Consider the following 18,513-nt stretch of genomic DNA (forward strand, 5'->3'; position numbering starts at 1 on the left):
GGCAGCGCTGCTTCCTGTCTCCTCACTGTGGGGCTGTGCAGCGCTAGCAGAGAGCACACTGAACTTCATATTAAGCCCTCGGGCAAAAGGAAAGCCTTCCAACAATAACTACACTTTCATACCTCAGCTAAAATAATGACAGAAGAAAGATGGTCTCTCTTTAAATGAAACATTTTTTATTTGGCATTATTTTCTTGCAAAAAATATAAAAAAACGCAAGCATCAAGGAATCACATGTACAGTACTTAATTTACACACACTTAGGAAAAAAAAGAACATAATTGCAATGATCAGTTTCAAACTTGTTTTCCAACTGGTGAAAAATCCAGAACAATGAACTGAAAACGTGGTACTAAACTGAGAAGACGAGGTGCAGATTTATGGATCAAATCAGAAACGTCTGACTGCACGACCGCGGAGGGTTGGTGTTATGGCTTTGTGCAGCTTCTCTAAACCATAATAACAGCGTCGCACCGCGCACGAGGACACTTCTTGCCTGAGGACGTCCCGTACCTGGATATTTCTACAACTTCAACACCTCAACTCAGTGGAAAAAAAACAAAACAAAACAGAAAGCATATCACTACTTTGTTAATGTTGCAAGTCATCTGGGCAATGTAGCGCTCGCAGCAACAAAAGGTGTCTTTTCACAATAACCTACACAGTGAGCGATCAGTACATCATATTCACAACACGGGCCTCAAAAGGAGAACGCCAGTGTTGTTGCATGTTTTAGCTGGTTTACTATAAATCAGACACAGTGACACAGTGACACACCATCTGAGCATCCTGTAGATGAGCTCCAGTTTGTGCCTCTCATCTATTATCAGAACATTCAAATATCCATTTTTCTGAAGAATAAATCCCTGATGATCTTTTAAAAAGGAAGAAGATCTTCTGAAGGTATTTACAGAATCTTCAAAGACCCATCTGGATCAAAAAAAAAATCCATCTGTTGCACAATATAAAATGTTTTTAACCCATTTTTAAAATGATGAAAATAAAGTTATTGCTGTTTTGGAACCTTTTTTGATTATTTTTATTGCTATGATCTTTATATTTGGCTTGTTTTGCCTTTTCTCGTGTTCTATTGATCAATGTGATTTTAAATTGTTTTTTTATTTTGTTTTTGTTGGACCCCAGGAAGAGTAGCAACCTCTTTGAGGAAGCTGAGGAATAAAATAATAATAAAACTTAAAAGTTTTGGTTTGCATCCTACAAATCGGGCGAGGAGATGCAGTATGTCACTGTCCGTTTTTGACCAATCAATATTTTCATACACAACAAAGAGAGAAAGGTGATTTGTCATTTTTGGTTATCGTTTTAGGAAATTCGCAGAAAGTTGCATCTTAGAGTTATATGAGTTAAAATACAGCAGATGGAATATCTGGTTGATCCAGATGGTCAGAAGGGTTTAAGGACTCTGTGAAGTGTCGGTAAACAACTTTCAAAGATCGTCAGGGATTCTCTTTGCTCTGTGACTTGAATGTAGAGATGATTACACGGCAAACTGGGGAGAGCACAGCCACTGCTTTACATTCACTCAGTACTTTAGAAAGACACCTTGAAACTTGAGATCTTGAGTTCAGTAAGAACACCCATGTCTGCTTTTATTGTTCTAAAAGATTCAGACTTTTATAATCAGTCTGCATTACTATGGAATAATATTGTACCTTTGAACTAAATGAAAACTAAATGTTTTAAGAGCCAGTTTATTGTCAAACTGCACAGAAACTTGTGCAGAATACTCAGCAGTACTGTGTGTGTGTATAATCTGTAGTAAACGCGTCAAACATGCTCAAACACTGGAACACTTCTTCAGGCCCAACTAGCTCTCAGTGGAAACACAAAGAAAACACACAAGAGCAAACCAAAGAAACAAAAAACAAATTCAGTGTATGATGCATTCTCAAAACAGGCACAGCAGATCACTAACCTTTGACCTTTTCACCTTCAGCAACAGTCCAAGGCCACCACTAGCAGGTCTGTACACTACATGTATTTACAAACAGTACAAGGGCTTGACAGCAGTTTGCAAAAGAAGGCTGCCAGTGTGTCTGATTGACAGGTTTTATAGATAATATCAGTTATGATTATCCTGCGTCACAAGCTTTAGTGTCTCCTGATGTTCAGACTGTTTTTTCAGAGGGTTTTCCACCAAAACAAAACATCGATTCTGGAGGAAACGCTTCAGTATTTGTATTTTTTTCCCTTTTTTGGGGGGTAAATTTCAATATTAATTTCTACAAATATTGGTATCAATCAAAAATCAAACTGAAGCAAACACACCGACAAGCCTTCTCTCTCAGTGTGACTGCGAAGCGACAGTTAAGAGCTGCCACAGGGGAGCAGCCAGCGTTTGGTCTCTGACATCATATCCTGTCCTGAAACTCACCTGGACCCATGAACACGGATCAACATGCACATGACCCAGACGCCAACGTGAACTGAAAATCTGAGTGCCAAAATATCTTAAATAACAAAATATATATAATATATACACTTTCATTAAAAAAAAAGAAAGAAAAAAAAGAAGTTGATGATGCACATGAGACACCATCATAAACACACACTGAACACGAGCTGAACACAGTTTGAGGAAATAGTAGAAAAACAAACTGAATGTCGAGGAAGCAAACATTCACTCAAAAGAAAATACACATCTGTACATACACACCTGTGTGTGTGTGTGTGTGTGTGTGTGTGTGTGTAATGTGTGTGTGTGGACGTGGCCGTGTTTAAATCTACTGAATACTGCCGAGAACAAAGCACGATGGGGGAAAGTCCGGACTGTGAGGTGGTGTTACCCTGCAGGTCTCAGATCAGTGGGAGCGTCTCCTGCCTCCTCCGCTCCAACACACACTGACTGCTGGCTTCATGTGTCCTGCGTCCTGCTGCATGACGTCACTGATGAACCAGCAGGGACTTTACTGGAGGGACAGAGGAGGACATCAGCGTCAACACCAGCGTCACACCTACACGGCTACAGTTACTATACATGACAAGTGAGCGGTGTCATTGTGTCTCTAATGTTAAAATAAATACCAACAGAATACTGCAACAGATAGTGATATCGAAAACACATTATTGTTGAAGTTACTGAATTATAAAAAGCACAGTGGTAGCGTAAAAGACGTCACTACATCTCCCCAAAAACAGACTATAACATATTTCTACAAAGACAACCGTATGCCGTCAGAATCACTTGAAAGGTTAAAAATCCATTATATTTCTGCACAAAATGACTTTTTGTTGAACAAAACAAAGCACTGCATGTACTGTTATAATGTTGACAACCAATATACCAATGACACCTCTGTGAAAGGTCATTTAAAACCATAAACATTCTCATATTCATTCTGCTACTAATAGCAGCCATTTTAGCCACATTTAACAGCCAAACAAACAGCATTAAAGCACTGGAGATAATACTGACAAACACGGGAGTATCCCTTTAAGTCACAAACACTGTTTGCATCACGTCCAGAAATCCTCATTCCATCACAATTTGTTTTCTGCACGCCAGCAGCTGGTGGGGGTTTATTTATAACCATTAAATAATTGATACAAAAGCCACGGCTATTACCCCGAATACATTACATATCCACATTTAAAACAGCTTCTGTGGGGACCATGTAAGTGAGCCAACTCTTCCACAACTGGTAAACTTATGCATAACATGTTGTATGTTAGCAGGTCTTTAGGCTTTGAGTCTTTTTTTTTTTACTGTGAAATAATAATTAATAATTACCTGGTCATTAGGGCCCTTTTTGTCTCCGTTGACAGCCTTTAGGAGGACAGCGTCCTCATTCTTTGTGTTGGTCTTCATCTCCACGACAATGTCATCTTTGGTGGTCTTCTCTTTGGTGCTGCTGACAGAAACAAGGGTTGACTAACTGCAGTGGGACTGGGTATCATTACAGACCACATGCTTCTTTTAACATCTTTTAACTTGCGTTACTTTCTGTGTTACTACATCCAGGTTTAAGCTTTTCTTTAGTCAGTTTTAAACATTTCTGCATCCTGTGAGCACCAGAAATACATTCATTATTTTAAGGTTTTGGATGCATTTAAAAAGGGTAATTTTCCCTGGCAAGATTTGATATTTTTCATTATTGTCAACAAATCCCATGAAGAGACCAAAACCTATGATGTATTAGTCCATCTCTGAATACCTTCTGACTTCCCCAAACTGTCTGTGCCATTCACATCTTTCAAAATAGGTCAAAATAAACTTTAAATAGTTTTCAGACGACAATGGAGCTCTATAGCACAGAGGAATCAGATATATCAGGCTTTGGATACACAGATGACACAAATATAGAATATCACCAGACTCATCAGTAAAGTACTCACATCTCCTGTTTCCCTGAGCGTCCACACGGGATCTTCCCCTTCTTATGCAGGAAGTAGAGAACGCTGCCGAGGATGGCCAGCAGCAGCAGACACAGTATGATCACCACTATGATCACCCCGCTGCCCTCAGCTACACAAACACACACACACACACGCAGACAGAGAGACAAATCACATGTTAGTGTCTAACAACATGTGGATTACATCTAGCAATACTATTTATCTGCTACTTTGACGGCAGTGGCGTTTAACGATACTGGGTGTGAAGTTTTAAGACCTGGGATGTTTATGACCCAGGCAGGAAAGGTCTAACAAAAAGATGCTATTGGTTGCATTAAGAGACGTGTGTGAGTTTCGACCCCTACTGGGGTCTAAAGGTCAGAATATCTCGACCTTTGCGACTTCAATTTCAGCCATTCTTCTTTTTTAAATCTGTCTCTTTCAGCTCCCCCAAACTTTATGGAAGTGCAATGCTAAATGACTGGAGTACCCTATTTAAAAATAAAGATAAGGGAACATCTGTTCTATACCTACAAATTGCACGATTTAAACGATTTTGTTTCTTAAGTCCTTTTCCTCATGCATAAGAAATAATTAGCCGAGCGTGAAATTACGTCTATTATATTTCAGTGTCATTAAAGTGGCAGGACAGCAGAAAAATGTCATTTATTTTGCGCAGCATCTGTGACCCGTAGCCTTAATAACTTTATTTAGATTACATTATCCACTCACAATGAAAAGAGGGATTTTCTTTATAAAAAAACAAAGAAGCTACACTTTATGGTCTGCTGGTTCAGTTTGTGTTAGAGGAGAATATCTTCTCCTGAACTACTACAGTATGTTAACGTATCATCAGAACATGTTGTGTTTGTGTTTGTTATATTTCTGCTGTACAAAACCGGCAGGGCTCTCATCTAAAAGTAAAAAAGTGTACATTAACTTCATCATGTCCGGGCAGCTTGAGAGGCTCTTTAACATTTGGTACAGCTGCAACTTCATTTCATATTTGATTTTGATCATTTCACTTTAGAAGGAGCCGGAGCAGGATGACAAGACATGGACAGAGAGGTGGAAAACAGGAATTAATTATTTCTACCCCAACTGAGTATATTATTAGTTTATTCTACTGAATAACTATGTGTGCATAATTTATACTGCATAAAGTTCACTTTATAACTGTGCTTTTCCCACTGTGACATGTCAAAATGTCTTCTGTAAAGGTCTGTAGTGTGACATTAGGCCTCGTGGGATGCCAACCCACTTTATGTAATGATCTTTTATACATTTTAAAGTAATAGCGCAAAGCTTTCTGTCTTTCTCTTTTCTCTCCTCTGCCTGGACTAAATATACGACTGGAGTGAAACGTGACAGAGACGACCTGAGACTTAATCAAGCTTAACTTAATAATCTTTTAAATGATTGTTGATGTTCAGGCTGATGCTGTTGTTCTCACAGTTGACACTTCTGTTTGAACTGAAGTCCATATTTTTTACCATACCCCGCCAAAATTATTCTTAACCTTTTTCACCTTTTGCAACGCACTACAGATGATGCTATTTTCTGGATTTTATTTGCTTTTCCTGCATTGAATTATCCAGATCAGCTTTCTGAATAGGCTGAATCCACAGAAAGGGAGAAACAGACGAAGACGGCGTCGTTCATTTTATGGTTCTGAGTGTCATAAAAAAAAAGTGATGTAATTGATTCTTAAAGTATATCTTCCACTCCTCGTTAAGTGAGTGCAGCAGGGACTGTGCGAGTGTTTAAACACGACCCCTAATAACCTCAGTAAACAATTAGGGGAGCGACCAAACATTTAAATCCTGGGAGAAACACAGCTCTCTACTCTAGACATTTTTGACATTGTTTTTTTTGTTGTTTTTGTTGTTCTTAATGATTGTGGGTGAAGAGGAGGAGGAGGGGGGGGCTTTCTGAAATGCTCTTTATTTGCTCGTTGTATTCCCCACAGGCTAGTGAAGATTTTAATGGTATGAAGTGATGGCTCAGATAAAGTCAGAAAATTGCTCCATAATAATGCCCTTCTTCATACCTCACTGCAATTTCACCTGGTATGTAAAAATCCTCCATAAAACACGAGACTGTCTGGAAAAGTCCGTAAAAGTGAGACACTGTGTTCTTAGTTATTTTTGTTTGTTTAAATAAATTCTGGGATGTACAAATAATGTTTTTTTTTACCACTGCAGAGCGTTTGGTTCAAGTATCATTATAACTGTTTGCATGCTTGAATTTGCTGGTGTTATGATTTTTCTTTCTGCATCAAACAGAATATTTAATATGCCTACAGGCCATCCCAAAGATCTGCCAGCAAACCAAAGACAGTCCTGGTGTACAGTCACAGTATGAAAGTCATAAATTATGTATATGGTCCTCCAACCCTTCATTGTCACAGACAGAAGTTAGTCTAAAGCCCGAACATTGAGACAGAAGAGAGTCTTTGATTTGGAAGAAACTGAGCGAAAGAGAAAGAGGCGTCTTTAATAAGAAGCGACTGTAAAGCATCTTACCAGGAGAGAAGGGAGCAGTTGAGGTGACCCTGGGAACTGTGAACAAGTAGAACAACACTTAGAGTGGGACCCCAAAACACACACACACACACACACACACACACACACACACAGACACACACACTTTTAAAGAACGTAAAGACCTTTTTAGACAGAATATGCAACAATGCAGGCTTCATCTGTTCCCGACCTGTGGGTCAGGAAACCAAAAGGAGTCACAAGATGTTTAAAGGAATAAAAAAGAAACTTTCAACACTTCAGGCCTCTTAAAATCCTTCAAATAAATAGTCTGAGAAGGAAAACGAATAATTCCTGCCTGCACTGTGGTCATAACCTGTAATGAGCGGTCACAGGTAGACTTCATTTTATGGGGTCAGAAGCCAAAAAAGGCTGTGAATTAATCATTAAGTGGTGACTTTTTGTCAATCAGACAAATGTGTCCATTATTATGTGTCTTTCAGATATGACAGCAGAGAGGGAGGGGGTGGAAAAGTGATGACGTGTTCTCTCACCAGGGACAGATTTTTCATGACGAATTCGAACTAATGAAGGCCGTAAAAACATTTCTCATCAATTTTATAAAGTATTAGAGAATTCGGCTGCGTATTTTATGAAGTCCGACACTGTACACGCAAAGAATGACAGATGTTAAGTCAGGACTCTCATTTGCCCACATACAGCATGTAAAGCATTCATTTCATGAAAATAACGTCCATAACCTGAACATTTATGAGCGACGGAGGATTAATGTGGTTGTACAGGTTTTTTTTTTTTCTCTTTTGTCCCACATCACAAGGGGGAAAAACATTTCTGAGTTGTTTAAGTTGGTGTTACTATTATCTCATTTCACCAGAATAATGTAATTAAATTATAATTAATGATTGAGAGTTGAGGCCATTATAATAACTGATACCGGACACCCAGTTAACACACACACACACACACACACACACACACACATATGCAGAGCCTGAAACATCTGTGAGTGTCGTGGGCTGTTGCTAATGATTTAATAAAAAGAAAAGTGTAACGATAAAACTTGCGAGTGCTCACCCTATATGTGAATTCACTAAAAAATATATATTAAGCAAAACACTTCAGATGCAGCTTGTGAGCAAATAGGAATAAATAAGAGTCCCAACTTAACATATTTTCATTCTATGCGTGCACACATTAGTGGATTCACTGTGAGAAGCGAGGCAAGCCACGCACATGATGGTCATTAATTAAGGCTTCAAAAGCAAAATAAGTTTTAAACTCCATCACTGATGCAGCCTGAGAGAGACACTCCTCTTCCTTCACATGATTACTTTTCAACTCAACAAGGCCAAATATTGTGAGAGCATCGTGGCGTAAAACGTCCTGTCACGTTGGAATAAAGGTTTGAATTAAATGGGCCAACGGATGAAAACAAAAACATGGTATGGCTCTTAAACATAATGGAGGAATTTTCCAAACTAGCACTGTTTAAATGCAAATGTTGCATATTTTAGCCGATTACAAAATGATGGTTTATGACAATTTCAAGCCCTGGATGCGGTTCCCTCTCCACCCCATGAATAAGCAGCGCGATCCACTCATACACATTTTCCAGTTGCGACGAGAGAGAGCGGCTCTTACTGGCTTTGATGCTGAAAGCCTTGACTTCAGTGCCCATGTCGTTGGAAGCGTTGCACAGAGCGCTGATGTCCGAGGTGACTTTGACTGACACCACGCTGAGAGTCATGTGCTCGTTAGCTTTGTTCAGCACCTCTTGCCAGTTCTGTGGACACACACACACACACACACACACTTTGTTAATGAGAACACCACGCACATTTCCATCTCGACATCAGTGAGCATTAACGATTTGCAAAATGCACTGGTCCGCACAACTAGGAAAACTATAAAGGCTATAATCTGAGATATAGTAGGTGTATCACTTACACAGTAATTTGTGTAAATGACTTTACTTTTAACCACTTTTGCCAAGAAATATGTCCAGGAGACCCCGTCAAACCTGTTACCTGCCGAAAATAGTACGTTTCCTGGCTGAAATACCACTTTTACTTTTTGTTTAAAATTTTTATTAAATGATGTATTTTATCTGACAACACTGCAAATCATTAATAATCCTCAGGAGTCCAGGTTCATTTTACTTATTTTTGCCGCCTTGCTATGCATTCATAGAATTTCAAAGACAAATGTCTTTGTTCAGCACCAAGATCATATCATTTTTTTAAGCACAAAGTAAGCCATAAGTCTGAAAATATGTTTTAATCTTTTCTGATAATCACTCAAAATATTATCATAGAGCAGTTAAATAATAGTAAAAACCATTTATACACACAAATACGCACAAAATAAAACTTTAATGATATAAACAACTATAAATCAACCCAAACATCTGTGGTTTGTGTTTGGTTTGACTCCACCACTTTCATGATTATCATCTAGATTAGTGTCTACTGTACATGAACATTGCATGATGAACTGCCTCTAATTTCCACCTATCGTGAAGTACGTTAGTGCTGTGCGTCAGACTGGATACCTGGCTGCCGATGATGTTCCAGGAGATGCTGGGCAGTGGATGGCCCTGAGCCTCACAGCTCAGGTTCACCATCCTGCCTGCTGCCTCCTCCATCTGCACCTCCTGCTCACCTCCCACCAACTGGGGACCACCTACACACACATACACAAACAGGGTGTTATAGTATGCATATGATAAAGTACAAATAAATAAATGTACATTTCCATAGCGCTAATCTATCAGTAAAGTCACGTCATACTCTCCATTCTGCTGCTCTGAGAAATACTGCTTTCATTCAAAAATAGGTTCCAGTTTTACTTGTCATTCGATGTTAAGCTACTGTCAATTGAACTTGACACTTCCTGCACAGATGTGTCACATTAAAAGCCCTCCAGGGGTTTGAACGGGCACAATCCTCCTCTTTCCTGGTAGGCTTTTAAAGGGAAAAAAGCTGCACACTCATAACTCTGATGCAGTTCTTCATTTCAAGTTCTACAGATTGACGTTTGGTCACACTGCCTTCTATGGAATAAGATCCAGACTTCACCTGATTGACAGTTGTAGTAACTGTGGCAGAAGTTTTAAATCAGAGCTCTCAGGCCGATCAAATTGGAGGACATAGGAATAGAGTCACTAGAGAGGCCACTCAAAACCAAGAAAAGGCCTGCAACTAAAACATGGCCACATATCTAAGAACCCACAAGAAGAAACTACAGAAATACAGTCAAAATAAACATAGAAAAAGTCTATCATTTCACAAGTGAAGTTGTTGAAGTGGTGCAGGGGATGACTGACCTTGGACGATGATGTGAACGGAGCCGCTGGTGTGCAGGGCGGGCAGGGAGGGAACGGTCACCTCACATGTGTACTCCCCTGTTGTTTCATAGTTGGCGTCCTTCAGGTGCAATGTGTTCCCCTTACCCACCTGCTGCCCATCCTATACACACCCCCACACACACACATAGACAATAATCACACACACATACAATCAGTGAATGAAAACAGGTGATGTTGGCAGTTGAGAACGGTCAGCGGACCTGAATCAGTTAGAGCTGCGGCTCTAAGGATGTACATTCAAGGTCCCCAGAGGATGAATTGTTACAAATGATTAGCACATATTAGCATGCTAACATGCTAAACTAACACGGTGAACATGGTAAACATTACAACTGCTAAACATCAGCCTCACAGAGCTGTTAGCACGGCTGTAGACTCTTAGTCGTGTTTTGAATTAAGTTTTCAAGTTCTGCAGCTGATGATGAAACTATTGTTGTTCTGCAAATCCCCCATTCATAATTCAACTGCACCCATACTTTTTTACATTTCTCAGTGTTAGCATTGCTAACTATTCATATTAGTATTTTCTACTGTGCTCTATATCGACAAAAGACCAATAAAATGCAAAGGCAGTGTACTGAAATGTGTTTGTACTCTTAGTGTATATATTATAACTGACTACATTTATGAGCTGATTTTAAATTCAATGGAATCAGTCCTAATGTCTTATGTGTACGTCGTACCTTGTACCAGACGGTGGATGTCTTCAGGGAGGACAGAGCGTTGCAGGTTGCAGTCAGATCCTCTCCTCTGAGCATGGCTTCTGAGTCTTTGGGGACCACCACAGCTGGGTCCAAGTCTGAACACAACAAACACAGTCTCACAAAGTTAGGTCGAATGAATTCAATGGTTGAATGAATAGTTCTTCTGTGCTTATTTGCTTTCTTTCTGAAATTCAGACCAATATCAATCTCGTGTTTGTACAGAGCTGGAGTCAGGACGTGGTTAGCATAGCTTAGCATAAAGACTGGAGGCAGGGGGAAACAGCTAGCCTGGCTCTGTCCAAAGCGAAAAAGCTTCTTTCTCTAAGCCTGTTTCAAACATATGTCACGTTATACATATGTGTGTGTTTGTTTATATACGTGTGTGTGTGTGTGTGTGTGTGTGTGTTGTTCCTCACAGTGCACAGTGAGCTGCATTTCTCCTTTGACCTCGGTGTAGCCGTTGGTGTCCAGAGGGCGACACTGGTAGATGCCGCTGTCTTTCCGAGACACTGGTGACAGGATCAACACATCACCGCTGCTCTCCAAGTCCACATCCAGCTCCTGCGACAAATACTCCAGTTTGTAATCAAAATCCATATTGTGATCGTGTGAAAGTCACGACAGAAGCTGCAGTATGTTCTTTGTTTGTTTTTTTTACAATCCGGGTGGAACTGGACAGTTTCACTCCTGAGATCTGGGGACACAGCTACAAAGGCAGTCACGATTTACTTTGGAGTCCATTAGGCCGAGAAACACAAGTGGTGCAAACCAGACAGAATTTAAACAAAATCCTTAATGTTTAATCGTACTATCCAAACCCACTTACTTGAAAGTATAAACGTTTTCTCTTTTAATTTCATGTCAATTGTTCCATCCATTTGACTGTCTCTTGTTCCAGAGTGAAATATCTTGGCATGAAACTAGCTACATCATCAGAAGATGAACTGTGGTAACCTCCCATAGACTGATACTGTATATACCATATCTCAATATATAGCTAGTGGACTATCATGACAGTGGAGGATGTACCCTCTAGTCAAATGATAATGCAAACCTCTGAACACTTTCAGACTCGCTAGAGGATAACCCGTTGATTTCTTCAAGAATCTAAAGCAAGTCCAGTTGCCATAGACTTTACACTTTTAGATATACTATGACCTGGTATATTGGATGACTGAGAATCTAAAAGACCTGTTGATTTAGTTAACAACATGGTCTTTCCACCAGGGGCACCCCCAGGTCAAACTTAACGTTGTTTGCCCCACTAAACGCCTGCTCACACCAGGGAGCGGCACAGCGATTGTACATCATTCAATTCAATAAATTTTAATAAAAAGTTACTGAAAGGGGGCAAAAAACTCTCCGAGCTAGCGAGCTTGCTAACTGTCAGATAGAAAACTAGTTAGGTTGTTAAAGTAACAATAAATTCACACAGTTTATTCAAAAAAGTCACAACTGTCTGCAAACCATTCCCCTTTTGTAGAGCAGTTTATTCTCAGACAGAAAAGGTTAAAGAAAAGTGGATAGTGCAGCGGAGCTTTCTCCATTTTGGATTCTTTGGCTCTCTGTTCAGACGGCTTGCTATTCATCAACAGCGCAAATTCACATGCAGAAGTCCACCAAAGTTGAACTTGACACAAACAATTTGCACAGATTTACTTTCCCGCCCCCCCCCACCAGTGAATCATTGGAATTAATTCATGATCAGGCCATAAGGAAGGGGCAGCGAGGATCTCTTTTCTGTTAGAGAAAAAAAAATGTCTCTCTGTTTGTCATTCATCCAACAATTATGTTTTCTGGTGTATAATGAACCGTACAAAAATTACACTTTCCCCTCTTAAGTCACGGTTACAACAACCACTAACCAAATGCCCTTGACTGCCAAGATAGGAAAAGTTAAATCGGCCATCAGCTGAGTTTTTGTACTGTCCACACATACAATGGATGTGTGTCTCTGACATGGGAATGAGTCCTGCCCATGAGCCCTGTCAGTGTGGCCTCCGGTCTCAGACCCCAGCCTGGATCTGCAGGGTCAGAGCTGACAGAGCCTTCACAGACCTTGCACACTCATGTCTACATGGGGCCCTGTGAGCTCTGCATATCAAAAACATTCCCTACATGTCTCCCGTGTGTCACCCATTCTCTCTTGGGGACGTTTAGGGTGAGAAAATGCCGTCCATTCTTACTTGTTCTCTGTTGAAAATGAAGGGAGGCGGGGGGTTGCCGTCACCCTGGCAACGCAGCTCCACAGTATCCCCCTCTTTGACCAAGCCCTGGGGCGACTCCTTCCACAGCTCCACCATGGTGGTGGGGTCTGGACACACACACACAGAATCAAATTAAGCAGGCTTATTCAGCTAAAGTCACTTTACAAGGCCATTTCCATAACGCTGACAGCACAGACTGTGTCTTGTCATTTATAGTGACATAGTCACTATAAATGATCTTTTTCTGAGATACAGATACATTTATTACAACAGGATTATTCATTTGTAATATTACTTATTTATTTAAAATATTACAATGTTGTTACAAATTTGATAGAAGTGTTTGATATCAGTGTGAAAGCACTATATGGTACTCCCAAATTTTCTATATTTCTATAAGGAGTATTATATAAATATACAAATTACAGGGAGTATGCTGTTTAGGCCGCAGGTTATTAATGGTGGGTAAAAGAAGAGGAATTTTCTAAACAGACAATTTTAGAAACAAAAGTCTGTAAATCAGCTCATTTAAATGTGATGTTGGCTTTGGTGGTTCCCTTTAGACTTCACTGTCAATAACCAGGTCACTCAAGTAAGCGTGATTGGATGTGTTTTGTAGGAGGACTGGTTAAAATTAAATTATAAATCTGTTTGTCTTGAAGCAAGGAGTCCACGGAAAAAAAGGAATTTAACTCACAGTGAACAGTGATGTTGACGCTGTTGGACTCGACGGTCCTGATGGCTCCCGGGACGAAGAAGCTGACCTCACAGGAGAAATGGGCATTCTTGTCCTCCTTAACCACCTTGTACTCCAGGGTGCTCTGGACGGAGTAGAAGCCAGTGGACTCCCGCGTCACCAGGATCAACATGTTTACATCTGGAGTATGGGCAAGACCATATAGACATGTAACAACGGACTACAGCCAATACTCACACCACATTAAAGCAATTTTCACATAACTAAGTGTTGAGGCACTTATTCTTGGATTATTCCTCATTTGTACGTCGCATTGGACAAAAGTCTCTGCCAAATGAATGAATGTAAATGTGAATGTAAAGGAATGAAAGTAAGAAGACTAAGAGCCACCTTCCCAGCTCTGTGAGGCTGCGAACAATATGCTAACATTTGCTTACAATAAAGAACATGCTAATGTTTAGCAGGTATACCATGGTTGCCATTTTATGTTAGTGTGTTGTCATGCTAACATTTGCTAATCGAGTTCTTATAAAACGAGGGCATCACCAAATTTATTACAGTTCATCCTGTGGGGAACATGAATTCCTGGACCTGTATTTCATTCTATTCAATATTTGTCAAGATGTTTCAGACTGGACCAAAGTGTGTGTGTGTGTATGTGTGTGTGTGTGTGTGTGTGTGTGTGTGTGTGTGTGTGTGTGTATAAAAGATTTCTCTGTTCCAGTGCTGATGTGGAAAAGTCGTGGCCTTAAACCAAAGGAAGCACTTGGGTGTTAAGTGGTAAAACCCTCTGAGACAAACACAATGGCTCATCCACTGTTTGCACTTACGTCCTGGTGCAGACATCAGTGGCATGCTGTTCCTGTACCAGGTGATGTTGGGTTTAGGGAAGCCGTTCCGAGCCTCACATGATGCAACCTGGAAATCCAGTCACATTGACAAATCTTTATTATCTTGAAGTTGGCCACTGAAGCAGTAAATGGGGAACACAAACAATGTAGACAGAGATTTCAGTAACTATCTGATGCATGCTTAACATCATAACCCTGAAGAGTATTGAAATGGTTGATCTCAGCGTCTAAGATTCAGTGGACCCACCTTAGACGGCCCCTCATTGGTCACAGATATTCCAGTAAGGACACCCTCGATCACTGGAGCCTCTGGAGGAGCTGAATCAGGAAAGGAATCACTAGTCGTTTATAATAAATAACTACATCATGAGACAAAGATAAATATTAAAGCCATTCTTAAGACGTTGAATGGTTTATCTGCCACAGAGAAAGGCTTCCTTACCAAACACTCTGAGGTGGGTCTTGCCCTCAGCGTTCCCGGCAGCCAGCCCGTTGACCTGGCAGAAGAATTCCCTCTCGTCAGAGAGCTGGACGTCTTGGATGGTGAGTCGAGTTCCCTGCTGGTCTGAAGTCACCTCGATGCGACCGCTGTAGTCCGTGTTGTTGTCCACCATCTGCTGACTGTCATCACCGTAGAAGATCCGCATCCGTGAGCTGTTACCTACGGCTTTCTGCAGGAGGACACACAGTCAGGACAAACTTTACCTTTGACTCAGATATACAGTATTTTAGGGTTCAATCAATGGAAACATTTTCTTGTGTATTTGGTTCATATTGGCCAGTTTTGCCTACAGGTATGATGGGTAACGTGTGTCCAGCTGGTAAGTGTTAAACTAACTTTAGCCTTGTGTCTGACGGGCAGAGAAGAAATGAGTTTTTGCTCTCACATCCCCACATGACTGTGACTGGCTGAGCCATTTCTCTCTACTTAAACCTGTAAAAGAAGATTTTTTTTTCCCTCAGACATTCTGACGCGCTGCTCTGATTAACTTCTGCAAAGCAAATGAACAATGTGGTCCATCCATCCATCCATCCATCAATCAGAGACGCCTGCTGAGCTGAATCAGACTGAATCTTTGACACGTTTTGTCTCGTCAGTGTAGTCGTCATGGTGTTTGCCAGTCATTAATTCTTTCTGTCCAGTCAGCAAGCACCTGACTGGCAACTCACCTCTCATTCCAGATCCCATCAATCCCAGTCACACCAGCAGTTGCCCTAGCTGTGTTCCTGTCAGTTCCATTTGATTGACCTGATTCCCACATTCAGCCGTGCACATACTCATTTCCATCTATTGAGCCATCTTAGCCATAGCTTCTTAGCCTGGTACCTGTTTTCCTGCCTGCCCTGTTTCTGACCCTTGCCTTAGTTTACACCCATTTGGACTTGTTTGCCAGATTTGACTGCTTACCTGTTGCCTCATTGTTTCAGTAAACTTTGTTTTTACTCCATCTACTGAGTCTAAGAGTCGTGTTTTTAGGTCCAGATCTTGTTTTGCTGAGTCATTACAGTAGTTACCACTGCCACTGCTTGATTTCCCTGACGCTTAATATTATATTCCATGACTGCATGTGAGCATGCATGTTGTGAACTGTTGAATTTTACGAGACTGAGGGAAAATCATCTCTAAGAATTGAACAGAGGAGAAGCGACATCACTTACTATGTGTTGAGTTGTTCTTGTTATCCTGTTTAAGACTTTGTAAGTCCTTGTGACTTTTATCCTCTTATTTTACTTGTTTTGACAGTTCTTATTTATTTGTTTATTCATGTTGTCTGAGGACAATAATGCAGGAAATAAAAAAGTCTGATGCTACTACTAGAAACTGAGCTTGGGGCTCTCGGACCATGATTCAAATTACCAACTTTAAGGGGGCAGCCCCACTCTAAACATGCGCGGTTGGATAATTTCTGACAGGCAGTGTCAGTTTTCGCAGCAGGTCCAACAGTACTCACCACAAACCACTGGATCATGACAAAGCTGGGCTCGTTGTTGGCGTCAGTGAAGCTGTACTGGCAGGGGATCTGAGCCGAGTCACCCAGGTACACCTCAGCACTCTCATGCATAGTCAGCTCCACCTTGGCCCATGCTGAAAAACACACAGACATGCACATAAATCAACTTCATGCTTTCTGCAGGTACTGTCCCATGGTCCCATATTATTCATGAACCATTTAAAGCAGGGGTATTCAGCTAACGTTCGAAGAGGTCCAGTTAGAGAAAATTTCCTCAAGCAAAGGTCCGGAACATCATAATGTCTAACTTGCGTTGTGATTTAGTGTGATATAAACTGAAGTAGCCTAGTAGTTGTATCGACGTCTGCATGTGATCAACAACTGACTGTCAAATCAAATAAAGAAAGTACAATTCAAAAACATTTTGACCATATTTATTGTCACTTAACATTGAACTCTGCAGATATATAATACTGTAGATATGTATAATGTTCTTCTCTCATTAACTAAAAGAAGGGCTGCATTTAAAAATAAAATAGAGAAAATAAATAAAATAGCTTTTGAAAAATTGTGCTTCTTAAAATAAAGTGCTTAATTTTAGAAAAACAAAATAAAGTGTAGCAGCAGCTTGAGTTTCCCTTTTTCTTTGTTAACTGTTTCACATCTTGACTTAACAGTCTCAACCAATTTCACAATAAATAATGTGTCTTCTCTGCCTGTGTCGTTCACTCGTCTTATCATCTGTCACTCGCCTCTCACCTCTCTCGTCTGTCTGTTTTCAGAGTCGCAATGTTTATCGCCTGGAATGCACAGATTTGATTGGCTGAGTAGCGTCACGTGGGCTGGCGTAACTCGTATGCAATTGGTCTGTGAGTTTCTTGAGCCAATAAACCAGTGCCGCGAAGACTAGAAAAGCTGCACCAGTTAAAATAGAAAATCCCTTAATAATTTATTGATTATAGGTCCAGGTCCATATAGGACGGCGTCTGGGTCCGGACTCGGACCGCGGTCCGCCTGTTAGTGACCCATGATTTAAAGCAATAGAACAGTACTAACATGAAAACATACTCAACGAAAAACAACTCAACATAAAAATGGCATTTCACTGTGGCCGCGTTCTTCCTTACCTACATCTAATTCTAATGTTGACCCTCAACCTTAATTTCATCCTAAACTGCATAGTGTTTGGCAGATGACTGACTGTCTTTGCAGGCCAACCTGGAGCCAGTCTGCCATGTTAGCAGAACAAAGAAGAAAAGGCTTCTTGTCCACATGGCATAATTTTCATCTCCCTTCTGCCTGGCTGACTGCAACCACAAAACCACATCTTGGCCAGAAAATCAGTTCCCTAGGCATCATCGAGGGAATGCAGGCATGGGAAGGCTAGCCAGTTTGACACTGGGCTGTTGATTCAGAGAGCCAAGTGCTTTTTTCAGCCATGTTGGACTTGGCCGCGGTTATAGTGGGGCCAGCTCACACAGTAACAAAGAGAAACAAGATGGCACAAAAAGTCTATTTTCTCAGTTTAATCTGGTTTGGAGTTGTTATGCAAGACGGTAAAGGATACTTACCCTTCCCTCCCCTCCTCTCCCCCTTACACTGTCAGGTGTCACTGTGTAATGTTCAGTGGAATTACTGTCATGTGTTGTCATTTTAGCATAGCCTCTTTTCCTTAACTCGGCTGCGCCTGCTTTTAATTTTCTACATTTGTCTGCAGGACTTTTGTCCAGAAGTACAGAGCAGAGACTTCTCCCAGTATGATCGTTGAGTATCTCTGCAAACCAGGTCTCCTTGAAAAAGGTCAGCGTCCGTTGATTCAGGACTATCACCACCTGGGTCTGTTGTTTGAAGCGAGAGACGAAATACTCAATTTAT

At 40.7% G+C, this 18,513-nt stretch overlaps 1 protein-coding gene across 1 annotated transcript in view; it reads right to left on the minus strand.

The window, feature by feature from the left end:
• Nucleotides 1-2,845: 2,845 nt before the first annotated feature.
• The window catches only part of mcama (melanoma cell adhesion molecule a), a 44,924-nt gene continuing 29,256 nt past the window's right edge, over nucleotides 2,846-18,513 (minus strand). Inside the window, exons 2-16 of the mRNA XM_070917854.1 lie at nucleotides 16,639-16,772; nucleotides 15,129-15,357; nucleotides 14,934-15,004; nucleotides 14,666-14,753; nucleotides 13,836-14,015; nucleotides 13,118-13,245; nucleotides 11,348-11,492; nucleotides 10,911-11,026; nucleotides 10,186-10,327; nucleotides 9,412-9,542; nucleotides 8,502-8,643; nucleotides 6,882-6,917; nucleotides 4,357-4,486; nucleotides 3,752-3,872; nucleotides 2,846-2,930 (exon numbers count right to left, since the gene is read on the minus strand). Coding sequence (XP_070773955.1) covers nucleotides 2,928-2,930; nucleotides 3,752-3,872; nucleotides 4,357-4,486; nucleotides 6,882-6,917; nucleotides 8,502-8,643; nucleotides 9,412-9,542; nucleotides 10,186-10,327; nucleotides 10,911-11,026; nucleotides 11,348-11,492; nucleotides 13,118-13,245; nucleotides 13,836-14,015; nucleotides 14,666-14,753; nucleotides 14,934-15,004; nucleotides 15,129-15,357; nucleotides 16,639-16,772 — 1,796 coding nt within the window. The 3' untranslated portion in view covers nucleotides 2,846-2,927. The remainder of the gene's footprint in view (nucleotides 2,931-3,751; nucleotides 3,873-4,356; nucleotides 4,487-6,881; nucleotides 6,918-8,501; nucleotides 8,644-9,411; nucleotides 9,543-10,185; nucleotides 10,328-10,910; nucleotides 11,027-11,347; nucleotides 11,493-13,117; nucleotides 13,246-13,835; nucleotides 14,016-14,665; nucleotides 14,754-14,933; nucleotides 15,005-15,128; nucleotides 15,358-16,638; nucleotides 16,773-18,513) is intronic.

Source organism: Enoplosus armatus, chromosome 13 (assembly GCF_043641665.1).
Source record: "Enoplosus armatus isolate fEnoArm2 chromosome 13, fEnoArm2.hap1, whole genome shotgun sequence".
In the NCBI taxonomy this organism is placed as follows: domain Eukaryota; kingdom Metazoa; phylum Chordata; class Actinopteri; order Centrarchiformes; family Enoplosidae; genus Enoplosus; species Enoplosus armatus.